At 43.1% G+C, this 19,316-nt stretch overlaps 1 protein-coding gene across 1 annotated transcript in view; it reads left to right on the top strand.

The window, feature by feature from the left end:
• Window positions 1-19,316, top strand: part of LOC147141332 (receptor-type tyrosine-protein phosphatase mu) — a 156,091-nt gene that overhangs the window by 51,676 nt on the left and 85,099 nt on the right. Inside the window, 4 exon segments of the mRNA XM_086042965.1 lie at window positions 3,584-3,662; window positions 5,988-6,103; window positions 7,619-7,793; window positions 15,911-16,204. Of these exon segments, the coding sequence (XP_085899091.1) occupies window positions 3,584-3,662; window positions 5,988-6,103; window positions 7,619-7,793; window positions 15,911-16,204 (664 nt within the window).

Raw genomic sequence — 19,316 nt, 5'->3', positions numbered from 1 at the left:
CGAGTCATCGCCACGGGGCTTTTGTGATGATGCCAAAGTCATTAAAGCCTCTTAACAAGACCAAGCCAGACACAGTGCTTCTTTTGAGGAGACCCAAACAATAGCGTCCCATTGAAAGCACCTCGTATTGATTCCCGAGGCTACCTCTGTATCCATGGTAATCTGTTCACTCGCTCCTCCATCTCAGCCCTATTTCTGAAACTCATTTTCACTTACCGGTGCGCATCACCGGCGGCCGGGGCAGGGTGATTTCACACTCGCCTCCCTATTAGTCTTTCGCCGGGCTTGTTCCCCGAGCCCACCAAATGTTAATTGATGCAGAGAGACCCCTTCACCTCCAGACGGTGGGGCCGGCTGCTCCGTCGGTGAATTATTTCATTATGTGGTGGGTGGGCGGTGGTGAAGAGGGGAAACCAAAGGCAGCCTGATAGTTCGGTTAACAAGGGACACTGCTGAGTTTCTCGCTGCCGAACACAAGATAGGAGAGGGCACTTAATGAGAGGCGCATGGACACTAGAGAGCGAGAGGCAACAGTTGAGAGGTTTTGACTATCTACAGCAGCCTTAGTCTTATGAGACAAATTAATGCAATTACCGTCTGGTCAAATGCTTCCGGAATAAAACGTGAGATAATAGCAGGATGCGTGTACAGTGGTACCTTGACCGACAGTTACATTTGTTCCGAAGCTTGCAACTCAATTTACTTGTGGTTATAGTCTATAGTGTTTTTGTACATTGATTTGCGGTATTATTAAGGTATTATTAAGAGTTGGATCAGATCACTTAAATCCCACGTTGAAGGCCCAGGTGCAAAACTAACTGGGCGCTACTGACAGAAGACATTGTAGATGTTTAAATCACCTCTTTTGCGGAAGTAGGTTGCCCATATTTTGCATATTACCTCAAAATTTCATCCCAAAACACTTTATCATTTCAAACTCATTTTACAGCACCCTTAACAATGAAGAGCTCACAGGTGATGTTGAAAAAAGGTCACTCGGCAAAGCAAAAAACGTACTCGTAGGGTGAAGGATCTCCGTAACTTTGTCCGCTACAAACCCAGGCTAATTCCGATCTTCAAAAGTCAAAGAACTTCCTGTTAGCAGCTATGGCCTCGGCAAAGGAACACGACTGACAACATCCGGGAATCGGTTCCAATAAAAAAAAAAAAAATGTAAATAGGTGAATATTCCTCATGTGAAAGGTGGCAATTATCATGATTAACTGGCAAGGAACAATCACATTACAGTAATTGTTCGACCCAATTTTCCACTATTTGTAGACCAAACTATGAATCGAAAATGAACCGTGTCTGCCGCAGCGCTGCGTGACGGAACGGAGAGGGTAATGATCTCCATACAACCCGCAGCCACGAAAACCGCTTGGAACTGTCTCTAATTAACAACACGGCACTAATTATAGGTATGTTTAATTGCCTGGTAACCTACACAATTGTCAAAGGGAAGCCACCTGATTCGTAATTATTTTTTAATTACCAGCAAGGCTTTTTAGGCTACCACGCCCTGGGTAAGTACTTATTCGCCGGGTCATCCAGAAAACTTTTAATTGCCGAGCATTTAGAACAATTTTCGGTCGCGTGTTGAGCCGCGGTTTGTTGTGGGAAAACCCCCACGTGCTCATCCGTCTTGATTTCAATACAGTAGGGCCGATGGCAGAGCTAATCAATCCCACTGTAATGTACTACTTAGCAACGTCCCTCGGGAGTGGGGTGACGGCGGCGTTGGCGAGTCGCCCGCCCCTCTGACAAATGAGGCAGCTGAACTTTTCTGCGCCGACGCCGTTTGCGGCTCGCGATCCCCCTCGCGAATACGAGGTCAGGCCCAATTATGCCGGGCGCTATCATCGACGCCGGAATCAATTATATCGCGGCTATTAAGACGGGCTGACTGATGTCTGTTCCGCAAACAAAAGGATTTCAATTAGGCGGCGGGGTCCAGTTCATTTGTCTGATGGCAATGCATGAAGTGCTCGGCCTTTTAATTTCCTTTAAATTAGCCCATAATGAGGCCATCATTGGCGGCCCCAGATATTCGCTTTCATATTCGAGGCGGAATTAATAATTTGGCAGCCTTATCTGAAGGCATCCGGCCTCCGCGACGACAATGGGAAGTGTCTCCGCTGCCGCATTTTGGAGGCTACAAAAGGAATCCGAGATGCTCGGCGAAAGCCCCGGGACAGCATTTTGAGTGCGGTGTCGTAATGCAAGAACATGCCCAGTTAATACATATGTTTGTATGTATGGACTAATGGAATGCAGGACATGTGTAGTGGCAGGGAGTGTAAAAGGACTTAGTGCGCCCCACCCTGACATTTGGAAGGCGAGGACATTCTGTTTCCTTTTTTATCGCAAGTGTACACCAGCAAGTAAATAACTCAGACATTCTGTAGGGACACGCCTTCAGACAGGCCTGTTGGCCATTTGTTTTTTTTACCCGACAGCTTGTGCCTCAGAACGGGGTCACTTGTATGCTTTATTAGAAAGTTTGGCACTGAGATAGCTAATACTATAGAGGAGGAGCATTTGACATAGCAGCTGTGCAAATGTGACAATAGACAAGCGCCGCAATGCTTTATTGTTGTTCAGTTTGGATTGAGGTTAAATTGAAAACTTTAACCCTACCTGTAACTTTGTAAAATTAGCCCGAAACCCTTACCCTAACCTTAACTGTGAAGCCTACCCACTGGCCGTAAAGTCTATCATTAAATTCTAACCCTATCTCTCTAAACCACTAGCCAGTAGTCCCTAGTACGGAGGCCCAAACCCTAAATGAGGAAACTACATCCAAAGCAAAAACTCTAAACTCTAACCCTTAACTCTAACTTCTATCACTAGCTCTAAACTATAACCCTAAAACTAAACTAACCAAAGAGTTAGGAGTAACTAAATAGTTGGGGCATTTTACTAAATTTCACTGGTCCGTCATCCGTCAGCGGCCAGGGTATCCCTCCGTCATTCGTCATTTTTCATGCCGAACTGAATTATAATCATCAGTCTGTCATTTTAGTCCGTCAGAAGTCTTAACCCCTAGACCTAACCCCTTACCCTAATGCAGTGTTACCTTGATATATGAGTTTAATTCATTCCGAGACCACACTTGCAGCTCAGATCACTCTTATCTCTACAGAGAATATAATATAAATAAAAAACATTATAAAACCTAATAAAAAGAATGTAAATCAATAAACGTGTAAAAAAAAAAAAAAAAAATTGTAATTTAGACATTCATGTGCAATTTCAGGCATTCCTTTGTATATGGATCTGTTGTTTCCTGTTCCAAAATGTTGTGACGACAAGGAAGATTAGTGCTGAACATCCACAGCAACTCCAATTTACCAACCTGATCGAAGGTGACCTTGCTTGACGGGTGAACCCAATGGAAAACTGGATTACAAAGCAAACAGAACTATGAGGAAAGAAATCGAAACGATAGTCTTGCGTGGCACAGAGCACATCGGCGTGGACGTATTACAAAAATAATGCAATTCACTTTCTCTCCTAAGCACTCAGGTAGCGTCTCATTTTTTTATGGCCCCGGCTTATGAGTCTTCTCTCTGCTCCCCAGATCGTGTTCGAAGCCGTAACCTCTGGGCAACGCGGCATGCTGGCCATCAAAGACGTCCTGGTCCAAGGCCATCAGTGCAGTGAGCCCCTCCCCTTTTCTTCTTGTCTATCATAAAACATCATCAAAAAGCCATTGTCCCTTGCATGACACCCTTCCAAATATACACTGTTGTTCTCTTCAAGGCCCACTCGTCAAACAAAGGACGGCAGGAAAACGTTCTCCTTGTAGCTCCCCTAAGATTTACGAGCATACCGTTCGCTCGGGATGTCGGAGTGAGAGATTGTAGAGCGAAAGTTGAATGAAAAACAAATACCATCTTCATTCTTTCATCCCTAAAGGATCTTCAGCAAAGCAGCTCATCTCTCAGGCGTTCAAATTCCTGTTAGTATTACCGGATGTATACTGCAAGAACCGGCATATTTAGGACTTTCCGTCTGCAGATTTTGGGCCGCTGCTTCGGGGACCGTGAGGCCTTGTCAGGATTTCACTATTTATCTGTGTGCTTTTGAGTCTTGTGAGTCCATATGGGGACCTTAAAATAAAACGTCTCCCTGAAACCTTTAAGGCACACAACCCTTGGATAGAGTTAGCGCACCTCCTGTCCCCAGCAAGTCGCAACGAGGTACGTTTACCGCCGCAAAAGACATCAAGTTTTGCCATGCAAATGTGAGCGAAACACATGACAAAATAATCCAAATTTGAGTAGCTCATGTACATCTGTAGATAGATAGATAGATAGATAGAAAGAAAAGCGGTTTGCGACCGCTAAAACTGTTGGCGAACGTCTTTGCGACCATTTGCAACATTGAAGGAACCCTGGTGAAAAATCAACATTCGGGCCGTGCGCAAACACTCGCCAACCTTCGCCGCTTAGTGAGCAACGGTCTCAACCTCCAACCATAGCCCCTAACCTCTACCCCCAACCCCGTGAAAGTGGCTGGTGTTTGGGTTTCACACTCTGATCTCAAAGTCTCAATCAATAGCTCGCATGCGTTTTCATCCATTGATTTAGACTTTGCTCTGCCCTTCATACAGTAGCAACGAGTATCACACTCTGATTGTTAAATGCTAATGACTTGCTAACCATTTGAAAGTGGCCCAATTCCTACAACTGTTGCGTCAATACGATAGATTCGTACAACTGTACGCGCTGCATCTGAAAGCATCCACGGCAATCGATGATGCCTTTTGCGACGTGATGAATTTTTAAATGCGAGGGTAAAGTGTGAGGTGGAATCAATGTTCCTCTTAGAGGCAATCAGCTCTCTTTGACTGATGGGCAACACCACGAAAGCATTTATTTTCTAATTATTTGACTGTTAGAGATATCCAAGATAAAGGTGTTGATTATGCTGTGACCCTCCCCCGTCATTAAAGTGTGTGGAAAAAAATAGACTTGTCTTTTTTGGCAGTGGCTGGATTGACAGAGGACGCCGCTGAAGGATGAGGTTGTACAAAAAAAAAGAAATCAAAAGCACAAGTGGAACTCTTAGCGATGAAAGCAATAGAATTAGATTTTTTTCCCCGCAGTCTTTAGAGATTCGGTTACGTTTCAAATCAAGGTCGCTCGGCGAGATTGCCCTATTTCTCCCTGGACTCATCAAAAATGTTCCACATAAATTCTTTCCCGCAGAATATCCAATGTGCTAATGAAAATGAGTATAGTTTGGAATGGAGAGAAATGCTTTTGTAAGAACACTTTGTTGCAGTCAGTGCTGGGATTAAGCTAAACGACAGCGCTAATTGTCCTAAACCTTAACACCAAACCTTACTAGAATACTCACCATATACCCCAACTCTAACCCAGGACTCCAGAACTTCTTTTATTAGGCACACGGTAACACTGACTAATTCCAAACGCCAAGTACAATCCATAAACCTTAATCCTTAAAACTAGTTCTACCCCAAACACTGCACCCTTTGCCCCAAACACTAACCCTGAACTCTAAACCGAACCACAAACCCTTACCCCTATAACCGTAATCCTCACCTTGACCATGAGCCCGAGTTTTACCACCTACCCGTAGCCCTAATCCCCAAGAATCAATATGAAAATACTTTTGTAAGAGTGGTATCATTAACTCAGTGTGCGGGGGAAGTAAAGCGACAATGCAATTAGCAGCAGAACGGCCTCTTGTGTCTCGTTCTGGAGATTTAGGTGGCCGCCTTCTTCCTCACAAAGCCCTGAGACTTCATGAGGTAGCACATACTAAAGTCTAAGTGCGGCATCCGTTCAAGTCTACTTCGCCTGCGCGACCCACGTTTACAAACGAGCCCCGCCACAGGAGTTGTAAATTCCCTCGCAGCGCACAAGCGTCTGACATTTCAACTCCACAATCTAATCTCCCTTTGAATTCAACGCAACCGCCTGTTAAAAATCTCGTCTTTGTTGGTTGTATCTCAGTGAACACGCCGCACTTTCTGACGATAAAGGGAGTGGAGGTCAACGCAGGACAGACGGCGTCTTTTCACTGCACCGTCAACGGACGCAAGCGGGACAGTTTCCGCCTCTGGCTTCAGGTGAGGCTTTTCTTCATTTACCTGCACGAGGTAACCTTTTAGTCTCACTTGCACATAATCGCAGAGCCTTGTTCACGGGTTGTACTCAGTCTCAAGCTTTATTTGGTCTCACATTTCCGCCGCCTTGGTCTTGAGTCGTCGTGACTTTGTTTCAGTCTTTCATCTTGACTTTGTCTCACATTGCCTTGGTCTTGGTCTTTACTCTGTCTCACAATACCCTGGTCTTGGTATTGACTCGATCTCACACTGCCTGTCTTGGTCTTGATTTAGCCTCAAGTTGCCTAGTTTTATTCGGTCTCATATTTTGTTGGTCTTTACTCGATCTCGTTCGCCTCCGTCTCGGACTTTATTTGGTCTAGCATTGACTTAGCCCTGGTCTTTACTTGGTCTCACTCGGTGTGACATTGTCGAGGTCTTTGGTCTGTTTTTCATTGCCTTGGTCTTGGTTTTTACCTGGTCTCACATTGTCATGGTACTCGGTTTGACATTTCTTCAGTCCAGGTCTTGATTCAGTCTCACATTGCCTTGGTCTAAGTCTTGAATCAGGTCTCACGTTTTCTTAGTCTTGGTCTTTACTCTGTCTCACAATACACTGGTCTTGGTCTTGACTCAAACTCACACAGCCTGTCTTGGTCTTGATTTAGCCACAAATTGCCCATTTTTATTCCGTCTCATATTGTATTGGTCTTTATTTGATCTCCTGTCTCGGTCTTTAATCGGTCTCGCCTTAGCCCTGGTCTTTACTTACCATGGTACTCAGTCTGACATTGCTTCAGTCCAGGTCCTGATTCAGTCTCACATAGCTTTGGTCTTAATTCAGTTTTACAGTTCCTCCATTTTGTTTTTGACTCTGTCTCTCTTTCTGTAATTTCGACTGTAACACAACCTCCGAGATCCCTTTTTTTTTTTTTTTTTTTGTCTTGAAATCCGAGTGACAAGTCTCAAGTTCAATCTGTGACATTCACACATTGCTTCATTGCATCCTGTATGTAACCTGCTGGCTGGCAGGCAGGGGATTACAGGTGTCAGCTCACTGCCGTATGCTCTTAACCCACATAGACGCCGGCTCTGTGGAGAGTGCCTTCTATATCCGGCACACAGCAGCCTGCGGTCGACCTTGATCCGAGCGACAAAGGTAGTGCATCTGGCAGCCAGAGCCTTTTCGGCCTGTGACGCTAACTTGCGCCGTCACTCGGGTGATCGGCGGGCTTAAAGGTCCCGTGCCAGGTACTCCATCATTTTCACAAATGCGTCCTCATTAGCGCCAGAGCCGCAAAACAAACATTAGGCCAAATCCCAGCCCGATGACAGCGGTGAAGAAACGTTTCTAATGAACAAATGCCCCCCCCCCCATCTGCCCGCTGTAAGGGGTGACAGCTGGGGAGAAGCTGCTGCCTCTCTGCGCGTTGCAGTGTGATTAATGTATCATTCACAGTTGCGACCGAGGCAAACAAACAAAAGTAAAGATTCTACAACACACAAGGTGAAAGCACTCGTTTGCGTGTGTCCAAACAGGGAATGGGCGGACGGGAGGCCCCGATGAAGGCCACTAAACCGTGGAACAACCGCCGGTTCATCGGCACCTTTGACGTGGAGAACACCACCAAGGGGGACTCGGGCCGTTACCGATGCATCGTCCACTCGGACAAAGGAGTCGGCGTGTCCAACTACGGGGAGCTGACCATTAAGCGTGAGTGTTGATTCTGAACCATTCGGCGTCCTGATGTCAGTTTCACTTGGCAGCCTGAAATTGGGTATGCGTGTCTGTTATGAAAAAAAAAAAAAAGTCTGAAAATGACAAAGGAAGACGCTTCAGGGCCGATTTGACCAGAGATGAGAATTTGATTGTCTTCCCTGGTAAAGATTCAGTTGGATTTTGCGCACAAAACAATTGTGCAGTATTTGATTGTTTCCCAGGTAAAAATTGCCATATTAAAATTCAATAGAAATTCATAGTTTCTTTATTGTGTTTATGGTTAGAGTAAAAAGTAGGGAAAGACCGATTATCGGCCGGACCGATTATCGGCACCGATATTTGGCTTTTTGACGGATATCGGCATCGGGCTTTTTTAAAACTCTGCTGGCCGATAATAAATCAATTTAAAACTGTGGAAATCAAAACAAAGATATGTGAAAGTTTAACATTTCTGTCATTTTGAAATTTTCATTTACTGTAGAAAAATACATGGAGCTATTGTTTAAGTTTTCCTTTACCCTTTTTAAGACATTCTGATAATACTGGGTGCTCCCTGAACTTTTTGTTCGAATTTTATAACAGAGATGTAGATTTTCAAAAATGTCTTGAAATAATAATTAAAAAAAAAAAATCAACATTATGCAAAGCTGAAACATTGTTCAATAAACATGCTTTAAGATGTTACAACAAAGTTAAGAGTAAATTTTTCTTAGATTTTGATGCCAATATTTTCCTTTTCACTGAAAATGAATATCGGCTCCAAATCGGTTATCGGCCACCTTGACTACTAATAATCGGTATCGGGATGGGCCCTGAAAAAAGCATATTGGTCTATCTCTAGTAAAAAGCTTGTCTGCTGCATTTGAATGTTACTCACGCACTTCTATTCGTTACAATTCTTAGTGACCCCCCAAACCTTTTAACGGTCTATGTTGGACATGTTGTGTTTTCATGGAAAACCAAATTATTTGAGTGCCCGTAAACTTTTGAACAGTCGTTTCTAATGTAGTAAAATAATAGTTGAATTGAGCACAAAACGACTGAATATTGCTAGTATTGAATCGTTAACCAAACAAGTCATAGAAGTAAACTTTCTCTCTCTCGAGAGAGGGAGAGATTTAGTAGAATTTCAAATATTAGTGTTGGGAGGATGTCATCGTTATCCGAATCTCATTCCCTTTTCAGAATTTAGTATCATTGGATGACGCTCTGGGACTTGGGCGCTCTTTAAATTGAGCCTTGCGTTGACCTTCATGCAAAGTTGCTGGGTGATGAACATGAAGCAAAAGCTACATAAACAGACTTTGGGGCACTTTTAACCTCCCCCCCCCCTCCCTTTTTTTTTTTATGGTGATTTGTTATCTGGAGGACTTTTCCACTGTAAAACGGGGGCCGTCCTTGAGTGAGCACAATGGCGCTTTAAAGGATCACAAAGGCAAGCGGCGGACGGGTTTACAGTAGCCTCACTGATGTTTGACTCCTGCAGTCATTTGATATGAATTTATGGAGTCGTCTCTCGCTGCAAGGCCTCACTTTCCTTACAGCCCCTATAGTCGTCCAGTAATGGCCTCCTATATTTCTTCACCTCAATCTTCTCCGTGTGCTCTCAATTGAATTTACTGCCTTGATTTTTTTTTCACCCCCTCTCCCCCCTGTCTCTTTCTCTCTTTTTTTTTTTTTTTTTTTTTTTTGTCTCCGAGCCTTATGTGATTGATAGGTTTAATCCTGCTGCTGCAGATCGAGCTCTGTCAATCACGCCGGAATGGACACAACAGAGAGTGGGCGAGGGAGATAATGTCTAATAACCCAGATCAGCCTTCCCTGTTGAGAATTGACTTCAAAAATGTTTACCTCTTGTGATTTTTTTTTTTTTTTTTTTTTTTTTTTAGCAGAATTTGGTACAAAATATTTTTCAATGTGAGGATTTGGATTTTACAAAATCACCGGGTCCCTATGAGAATTTTTTTTTTTTTAGCAGAATTTGGTACAAAATATTGTTCAATGTGAGGATTTGGATTTTACAAAATCACCGGGTCCCTATGAGAATTTTTTTGCAGTTTCGAACAAAAAATCTTTGAGGCTTTTATGAGAATTTGGGCAACTTTGGAACAAAATGTGACCATTTGATTGCATCCCCTTTTCGGTTTATGGTTTAAAATTTTACAGTTCAGTGGAATTTCACGCGTTTCAATTGTGATGATGTCAATACCCAAATAAATGAGCATGCATCAAGATTTTTTTTTTCGTATAAAAAGTGTTCCTTCATTTGAAAATCTAGCAAAATGTAGTTCTTTTCTGGGGATTTCATACTTTTACAAATCCTCATTTCATTTATATGGTTTAGAATTTACAATTTGCCAATTAGAATTAGTTTTTGCTTTGACTTGTGAGCAAAAATATGTGATATGAACGCTGCTTGGCGGCAGCTGGACTCAAGTGAACTCACTTCACACCAAGCAGCAGTTTGGCAGCTGGCTGTTTGCGTCAAACACAACTCACGACAAAGAATTGTTTACTAGCTGAATGCTAACATGTGATGCTAAACGCCATAGACGGGTTGACATAGCAGCTATGTGGCAGTGGTATAGTGCTCAAGCAACATGTTTAAACACCAACGGTGCAGCAACTCATTTAGACTAACAATATGACAATATTTTCCTTTGTGAAAAACGACTAGCGTCACTGAAGTAGCTGAGTCTTGAGAGTTGAAAGTTGTCTTCATGAATGTTTTAAACCGCCCCCTGGTGGCCAATTTGCACACACCAGGGGGAGCTTGCAGGTGGCCTGCACAAACTGTTTCATTCTTTACGTTGTTTTTAATCATAGGCTTTATGAGGTACAATGCTATAGAGTGAATTTTCGTTTTCTAAAAAAAGAAAAAACATTACAAAACCATTTTTGTGGGTTTTAAGGAGAGGCTGGAACATCTTTTATCACATCTCCATTATGAGGATTTTAGTACACTTGCATGCAAGTACCCCTCCCTTTTTGAGAATTTAGTCGTACAATATATGTCTATTATGTCAAACATGAGGTCTGAGTGCATCAGGGGGCGAGGTGGTTGTGGTGGAGTCGGGGGCGGGGGGCGGGGGGTTCACTCTCTAAATACAACCCTCCCTCAACTATTGCACTCAGACCCTCTCTAAATAGCATTTTGCATTAGCGGAGACTTAAAGAAACAAGCGTGAGGTGCCTTTGTCGTAAAAAATGATGTCATTATCGGGATCCGGTCGTAATACGTTCTACCCTTTAAAATGTATGCGAGGAAGGAAAGCGGCATTTTCACGCTTCTAACTGTCATCTTCTCTTATCTCCACATCCGCTGCCATAAAACAAGCGCTTTAGCCCCATCAACCCCCATCCCCCCCCCCCCCCCCCCCCCCCCCCACTCCTTGAAGCGATGACTTGTAAATCCCCCCCTTAAGTGTGTATGGGAGTGACCACAGAATGTGGATTTTTCATCCCGCCTCATTACAATACACCGCCGCCTTGGTCAACAGGAGGAGAATGAATGCTTGATTATCCCTGATAATCACTCCTGATTTCCATGCCAGATTTATGCGGAAGTGCGCCGTACCATATGGATCGGTCCACTTGAACCGCCCTCCCCTTTCCTTCTTTGTGATAGGCTCTCCTGCAGCGGTTCTGAAAGGGACGATAATTATTCCCCCTGTGTAGACACGGGTTACTTTTCCTTTGGGTTCACGGAGCTCCAGCTGAGCATTCCGGCCCGTGTCGGCGCTAATGAGAATAGCCACCGAGAAGAGAGGGAAAGGGGTGGGGGGGGGGGGGGTCGGCGGAATCGAAATCGAAGCCAGACTCGCCGGTCATCTTCCCAGAGGCGATCGATTGTCTTTTCCAGCCCGGTTAGTAGAGTAACGAGGGCCTCCCCCATCTTAACAAGAGAGGTGGAGGCTCTCGGAAAATGAAAGCAAGATTTATTATTATGACCACGAATCAACAGGACAGTGACAACGCTTGGACGGCAGAAGGGTTTTGTGTATTTGTGTGTCGACGGTTGCATCAACTTGAATGACTGTTGCTGTGATACATTGAGTTCCACTCAAATTGTTTTAATTTTTTTTGTAATTTGGGCGGAGTTGAAATGCATTATTTTGCAGTCATGTTCCCTAATTCTCCTGTAGCTATCCTCAAATTATTATGATTTTGTACAAAAATGCTCCATGTGAGAGTTTGATTTCCTTCCTACATGAATTTTTCGTAGAATTTCATTCTAAACAAATTCGATCCATATATGACGATGGCGTTCCAATTCATTTGACTTTCCCAAATTCTATTGAAACTATTCCGATTTTTGCAGGTTGCAGAAATTGTGAGGATTACGTAGGATTTCATAAAGTTTCGAAATGTCGCCCTATTGTGATTACGTTACCTAACAAAGCAAAATATAAGAATTTTGTTGAATTTCAAACAAAAAGTTTGTCTGTTCTAAAGACCTCAATGTTAAACGGATTATCTCTTTTTTTCCATCCCCCTATTCTAGATTGACTCTGTATTTAGTATAATTGTGTACAAAAATTTCTTTTGTGTGAATTAGATATCCTCCTTTTATGAAAATGTCATAGAATTTCATTCAAAGTCTGCTTCTTATGAAGATCCTATTCCGTAGATTTTTGCCAAATTCTACTTGGACTATTTGGAATTTAGCACATTATTATTTTATTTTTTTACAAAGAGGTTGTATAAAATCTGAAGATTTAATAGAATTCAATACAAAATGTTTGCTTTTAAATGCAAATTTAATGGTTACCCAAATCATCCTTCCTTTATGAAAACCTAGTGGAGTATTATTATTATTTAATTCATTATTGTCCAGCCTAAGCCTTTCTCAGCATTTCGTACATTTTTCTACCAAAGAAATGTTACTTTTGTGACTTCGATTGTTCACCACCCAAATAAGTGTTTTATTTACCATAAAAGCCTTGAAATAATCTACAGAAAGTTAAACAGGGATTTGATTGCTTCCCAAATAATAATTTCCGTTTGAGATTATAGTCAAAGTTTGTGCAAAAATGTGATGATTTGATTCCCCAACAACCTTCCCGTATAAGAATCAAAATCATAAATGAAAAGGATTTGATCGCTGCCCAAGTGTACCTTCACTTTTCAGAATTGAAGTGTATCATTGTGAAGATTTCTAACCTCGAAATAAGCTTTCTCTTATCATTTACTTTTGTACGAAAGCTAGTGCGCAATATTGTGAAGAAAGAGATTTTTAAGACGATGTTTTAATACTATACAAAGTGACTTCAAAATGACGAATGACCACAAAATGTAACATTGGCACCATTTTGTACGTGTTGCAGTAGTAGTCCATCTTGCACACAATATGGTTTATTTTCACACATTCACACACGTATATGGACTAAACCACTGTTAGTCCGCAGATGCTGCGGTCGAGGAGGACGCAGCTGTCGCCGTTCCGCTTGGCCGTGTGGTCAAACATCGCGACGGCAGCTGCTCGCCGACCCCCCCCCCCCGCGCGTTTGGCCGCCCGTGTCGCACGCCCACCGTCGGCCGTCTCCGAGCAGACGCGCGGTCGAAAAAGCAAGTCGTTAATACCCCTGGTCGTGTGCCGGCGCTTGCTTGTATTTCACACCGTTAAGCCGTCGCTTTTAACGCGCCAGGCTTAGTGCACCTACATGCTTTCATCACGGCAAGATACTTGCGCTCTTGTGTAGTGGCGGCGGACAACGGGCGCAGCACTTCTGTCATTTGGGAAAGACTGTCCTCTAAAAGAGGCACCCAGTGATTTGACCGTGTTGGGATTCAATTTATACCGTGATATACATTTTAGGCCATATCGCCCGGCCATAGGTTTGACTTATTATGAGGGTCTGTGAAAGATTTTGGTTGAAATGTTGCCCAAGGAGTCATTCACGCAGCCTCTAGAACGGTGTTTTTCAAACTTTTTGGAGTCAAGGCACATTTATTTTATTGAAAAAACACCACCGGCTGAAATTGTGAAAAGAAAAAAAAAAATCTTATTTTAACAATATAAGTGTGATATTGTTTATATAAGCATTCTTTGACATTGAAGAATGGCGTTACATTATAACGTCTTGAATGGGAATTAAATAAACACAAAGACAAAAGTATTTTATAACGTTTCATATTGATACTTACTCAGTGTGAAACATGGGCCTGTTTGGATAAACGTGCCTCACTAACTCCGTAAACAAAGACAATTAGCGACCTGCTGCTGCTGCTGCCACCTGCTGGTACGGAAGAGTACTACAACGTAGTAAAGACATGATTACGCTGCCAGGCGCTGGACCGCACAGGCACACAAATGAGATCATTTCCCGCGGCACACCTGCCAATATCACCAGTGTGCCGCGGCACAGAGTTTGAAAAACACTGCTCTGGAAGACACCCAACCATTTGCCGTTTGTTTTTGAAGGGCTGCGCCATGTCTGTCCGGGACGCTGAAATGGTTAGCGTGGCTTAAAAAGACTCAGACGTTTAAGGACATCTGACCCGAAGAAGCATCAAAACAAACGCAGATTCGGACACCTCCGACAGTCTGAGGTCTGTCGGATTAGCTGCTTGGCTCGGGGTGATGTTGGACAGCTTGGATTATAGACGCAGTTTCGGGACCCGTGACTTGAGTTCAGTGGGAGCTAACCATCTGCTTCCTACGAGGGGCAACCTCTAGCGGCCAAACGCCGCGATAACTTAGTGGGAGGTTGACCTCTCGCATCGTCCTGGAGGATGCGTGAGGTTTTTTAAGTATGCAGGTTAGAGTTGTATAGAACATTAAATATGATGTAAATATGGCAGAATGTTAGATATGATTTAAAGTCAAAGTGATACTTAAAAGGGGTATAGAACATTAAAGGTGATGTAAATAGGTTACATTAGAGTTGTATGGAACATTAAACATGATATGTTAATTACATTTGCATACAGCCAACTAAGACATTGAATTGTGTACATTTAAATGTGATGTTTGAGTTGAATATAAAATAGGACGCACATGTGGTGTTTTTTGAGTTGTATAAAATATGACATGTCAGTATGGTGTCATTAGATTTGTATAGAATGTTCAATGTGATTAAAGGTAAAAGAAAATCTGTACATTATGTAGAGTTGTATAGAAAATTGAATGTGATGTAATGTTGGTAGTTTGGCACATTATAGTTATAGGTAATATCAAATAGACATCTCGGAAGTTGTGGCCACCTTAGTGTTGCTGAACACAGGCGCGTAATAGAAATGCCAGAAATAGATGAAAGAACCTGTGCTGACATTTGGAGAAGGCTCATTAAGGCAGCGATGCCATAAGGTTTAAACCAGATTAGGCAAATATTGGGAACGCCAGAGAGGAAAAGGTCACTGTCAAAAGGTTGTCACGTGTTTACTACGACGTCTTTCGCAAAGCCATCACTAAGCCCGACAAAATTGAATATTTCTGCCGTGAATGAAATAATTGTCAGGCAGTGGCAACTGCTTTCAACACAACAGGGTGGAAGAAACGAGTTAGCACTTAACATCCGAGTCCCGGCATTGCCGTTTGCGCAGAAGTTAGGCCCCCCCCTCCCAAAGCAACTTGGGGGCGAACTGTTGGCGAAGGTAGAAAAATGCGCGTCCAAGGTCGCAAATGTTCGCCGAACTCTCATCGGACGTTCGCTTGTACTCTTCTTGTCGCAAGGGAATTTTGAACAAGTTCCATTTTTTTCTATCTTCTTTTTTTTTTTTTTTTTTTTTAAATTCTGGTAGGCCCTCGGCATCCGTGGGCCCCTGGGCTAAATCCAGGTAAGCCCGTTGGTAAAGGTGGCCCTGCTCCCCAAGGTATAAAATTCCTCAGACTCAACAACAATTTCTTTTAGCACAATGGGGCAGAAGAAGTCGGAGTTTTGTGTTAAAATTTGCACTCCTATTCGAGCTATCCATACTCTGTTCCATTTGCCTTTGGAGCTAGTATCAGAGCCAAGACTACGTCCAAAGGCGGAATGCTTTCATTGTCTGGTGTGAAGTATATAAGGCTGTGAGACAGTGACAAATGGTTTTGATAAAAAAAAAAAAAAAGGGTGACAGAAGTGAAGAAGGTCATCAGGCATTCAACTAAAACCCTTTTACCCCTCTAGAGCCGCCGGTGCCCATCGCGCCGCCACAGCTGACTGCCGTGGGTGCCACCTACCTGTGGATACAGCTCAACGCCAATTCCATCAACGGCGATGGCCCCATCGTGGACAGGGAGGTCGAGTACCGCACCGTGTCGGGCACCATGTATGACCTGCAGCCCGTGGACAAAACCACACACAAGATCGGACACCTGGACCCTGACACCGAATACGAGATCAGCGTTCTGCTCACCAGGCCGCTGGAGGGTGGCACCGGTGCGCCCGGACCATCGCTGAGGGCACGGACCAGATGTGCCGGTGAGTTGACGCTCACATTACAGTCACTTTGCGATAACATTAGTCTGACTGCTTCGCATCGACTTCTACGCAGATGTCTCTCGCTAGGTCGTACATGAAGTCGCTACCTGTGAGAGGCTAACGTGAGACTCTAACTTGGCTGTCTTTGTCTTCGCTCGGTCAGAAATGTGTGAAACATGCTGACGTCTCTTGCAAGGTTGTAGCCTACATGAAGAGATGGTTTCCTGTCTTTACTCAGTCAAAAATTGTGATGTATGACACCTTACATGAGTTTTTACATTTTCATCAAAACCGGCAAAGTTAGCGATTAGAGACTAGCTAGTTAGCAGCTAATGTGAGAAGCTATGTCTCCAAAAACTTGTTTCGCATAAGGTCGTACATGTTTAGTTCAAACGTTGACGTAGCCAGCCAGTTAGCTAGCTTGCATGAGTAGCCAACGTAGCATTCTACATCCTTACTCAGTCCCAGCTAACTAGTCAGTGGATAGTCAGTGGTGGTCTGTCTTCATTCTAATACTTGTGGTTTGGAATCACAGCTCATGTTTGTTCATTTTCAGTTCAAACGCTAAAGTGGCTAGCTTGTTTGAGCTTAGCACGCCAAGCTAGCATAGCTGTTAGGAAATGTGTAAGAACGCAGGTTGTGGGTGCCAAAGCAAACTCAAAGTAGAGCAGGTCCTACAGAATTTATTGAACAAACAGAGGAAGCGAGCGTGAATAAAATACAAATGATCAAAGGCCGGAAATAGAACTACTGAAACAACCAAAAGAACGTGGACAGGGAGTGGACGGGAGGGAGTAAGACACTGGTACTAGGAAACCAAAATAAAGTGAAAAAAAAAAAAAATTAAAATAAAATAAACTATACAAGGAAGAGAAAACTAGTAAAACGAATCCACAGTAGTACTTTGCAAACTGGAGAGATGAGTAGCAAGATGCAGTAGCAATGGCAACAAGCAAGAAACAATAACTCGGCATCTTCCTCGTGTGCCTCCCGCGTCTAAACATCCCACTTATGATAATCGCCAGGAGGTGCAATGCAGGAGACTCAGCCCACTGACACTCGCCATAGAAACCGCAACGAAGAAAAAACAAACCAGAAGAGTGTGGAAACAAAACAGGATTGTGACAATGGCGATCTACGACTTCACCCACTCAAAAACCTGTGAAATATGCTGATGTCTCGCGCGAGGTCGTACATTTTTAGTTTAAACGCCTTAGTGTTGAAATATTAATAGCTAGCTAGTTAGCAGGTCACGTGAGAAGCTAATATTGTCTACGTTATCTTAATAAATTGTGACGTAAGATGACAGCAAGGTTATGCATTTTCTGTTCAAATAAAGTGTTTAGCAGGTTAGTGGCTAGCTAGTTAGCAGCTAACAAAGAGGTCTATGTCTCCACTTAGTCAAAATAATTGTGGCGTATGGTGATGTCTCATGCCTGGTCGTACAGTTGCAGTTCAAATGGCCATGGCTAGCCAGTTAGCGGATAGGGTGAGAAGTAGCTTGAGAAGCTAACATCACAGTTCGTGCCTTCATTCTGTCAAACACTTGTGACATACGCGGATGTCTTGTTTTATCCCACGCTAAAGGTTACGTGCTAAGTAACCAGCTTGATGTGACTGACCACAAACTCCTCCCTCCGCTCCCTCCGAGCGAGGGCTGATCCCCGATTAAAAAGCAGATTCCCTCCCACACCGCCTTTAGCGCCAAACCGAAAACCAAGCAGATGAGGCCGACCGACTCCCACGTGGCGCGGCCCAGCCAGATGGGAGCGAAGTCACTGGCGTCATAGATGTGGAGTCTGAGCAGGTGCTTGGAGTCTGCGCGGATGTGGTGTACTGCCACAAAAGAGGTCACAAGGCTGAGTACAAAGAAAGAGTGTTTTCTGTGGGGGTAACTGTATGGCAGAAATCACAGTTGGCTGCCTACCTTAGTGTAAAAACACAATATGGTTCACAGTACAGCCAGGTAAGAAAAAGCAAAAAAGAAAACTTTTGTGTAAACGGGAACACATTTAATGACAGTGAACATGAAAAACTACTAGCATTAAATTCTCCAATAAATGAAAGATTTGCAAATGAAATCATGTAAAATAGAGCTTAAAACAAAGTATTATATAACAGCTTTTTTTTTTTTCCTTTTAGGAAAGTGCAACATCAGATGGCAAACTGCTCGCAGTAAAATATCCAATCAGTGAAAGATGATCAAATAATCAAAATAAAATAAAATGGAAATATTTAGTAATATATGAGGGTTTTTTTTTCTTTTTTTCTGAAAGTGCAACATCATACAATCAAGTACACAAAATCATTTATGCAATAAAATAAAATACATGAGAAATAGTAATATAAAGGTTAAATGTTTAAAACGACCGCGTCAAGCTGAAAACTGCTTGCAGTAAACTCCAATAAACCAAAAAATTCTCAGAAAATATTAAATAATGTACATGATAGAACAAGTGATTGTGCAACAGCTCAATGTTGTATTTTGTCAAGTGCAACAGGGATCGTTTTTCTTTTTATTAGTGGTCTCTTTTCGGAAAGGATAACATCAATATCATCAAAGGTCATACATTTTCAGTGTAAATATATGTAATGTAGCGGTCAACATCAATTACTACAGTCCAAAACGTTTCTCTCACTTCTCATGCCAAGTTGAAAAACTGAAGCGGCTAGCTAGTTAAAGGCCAACATAAGAAGCTAACCTAGCTGTCAACTCTTCTACAGTCAAAAAGTACGGGCGCCAACCACTTTTTTCACGACGCAAACGCCACGTTCAGTGTACTTCTTCATGTACTGTCATTTACAAAAAACAATCCACCCTGTCAAGAGCGTAAATCAAAGTGAAGCACTTTGCGAAGCGCTCAACGCCGCCCCACTCAGGAGACGCATGAAATCTGAGATAAAGCTTTTATAGGAGGGGCTGGAAACGGCGAATAAATCGCGTCTCGGCTGGCGTGTTTGGGGAGATGTTATGAGCGACGCGAGCCGACTGAATGAGCGCTTCCGAGCGAACGAGGGGAGCGCGACATCCATAATTTAGCGAAAAGGATGGCGGGAGTAGGAGGGGTGGTAAAAAAAAAAAAAAAAAATCAGTGAGAAAAATTACAGCAGA

This window comes from Filicampus tigris, chromosome 10 (assembly GCF_054856515.1).
Source record: "Filicampus tigris isolate MCC_2025a chromosome 10, RoL_Ftig_1.0, whole genome shotgun sequence".
NCBI classification, from domain to species: Eukaryota; Metazoa; Chordata; class Actinopteri; order Syngnathiformes; family Syngnathidae; genus Filicampus; species Filicampus tigris.
This window is presented reverse-complemented; position numbering and strand designations above follow the sequence as displayed.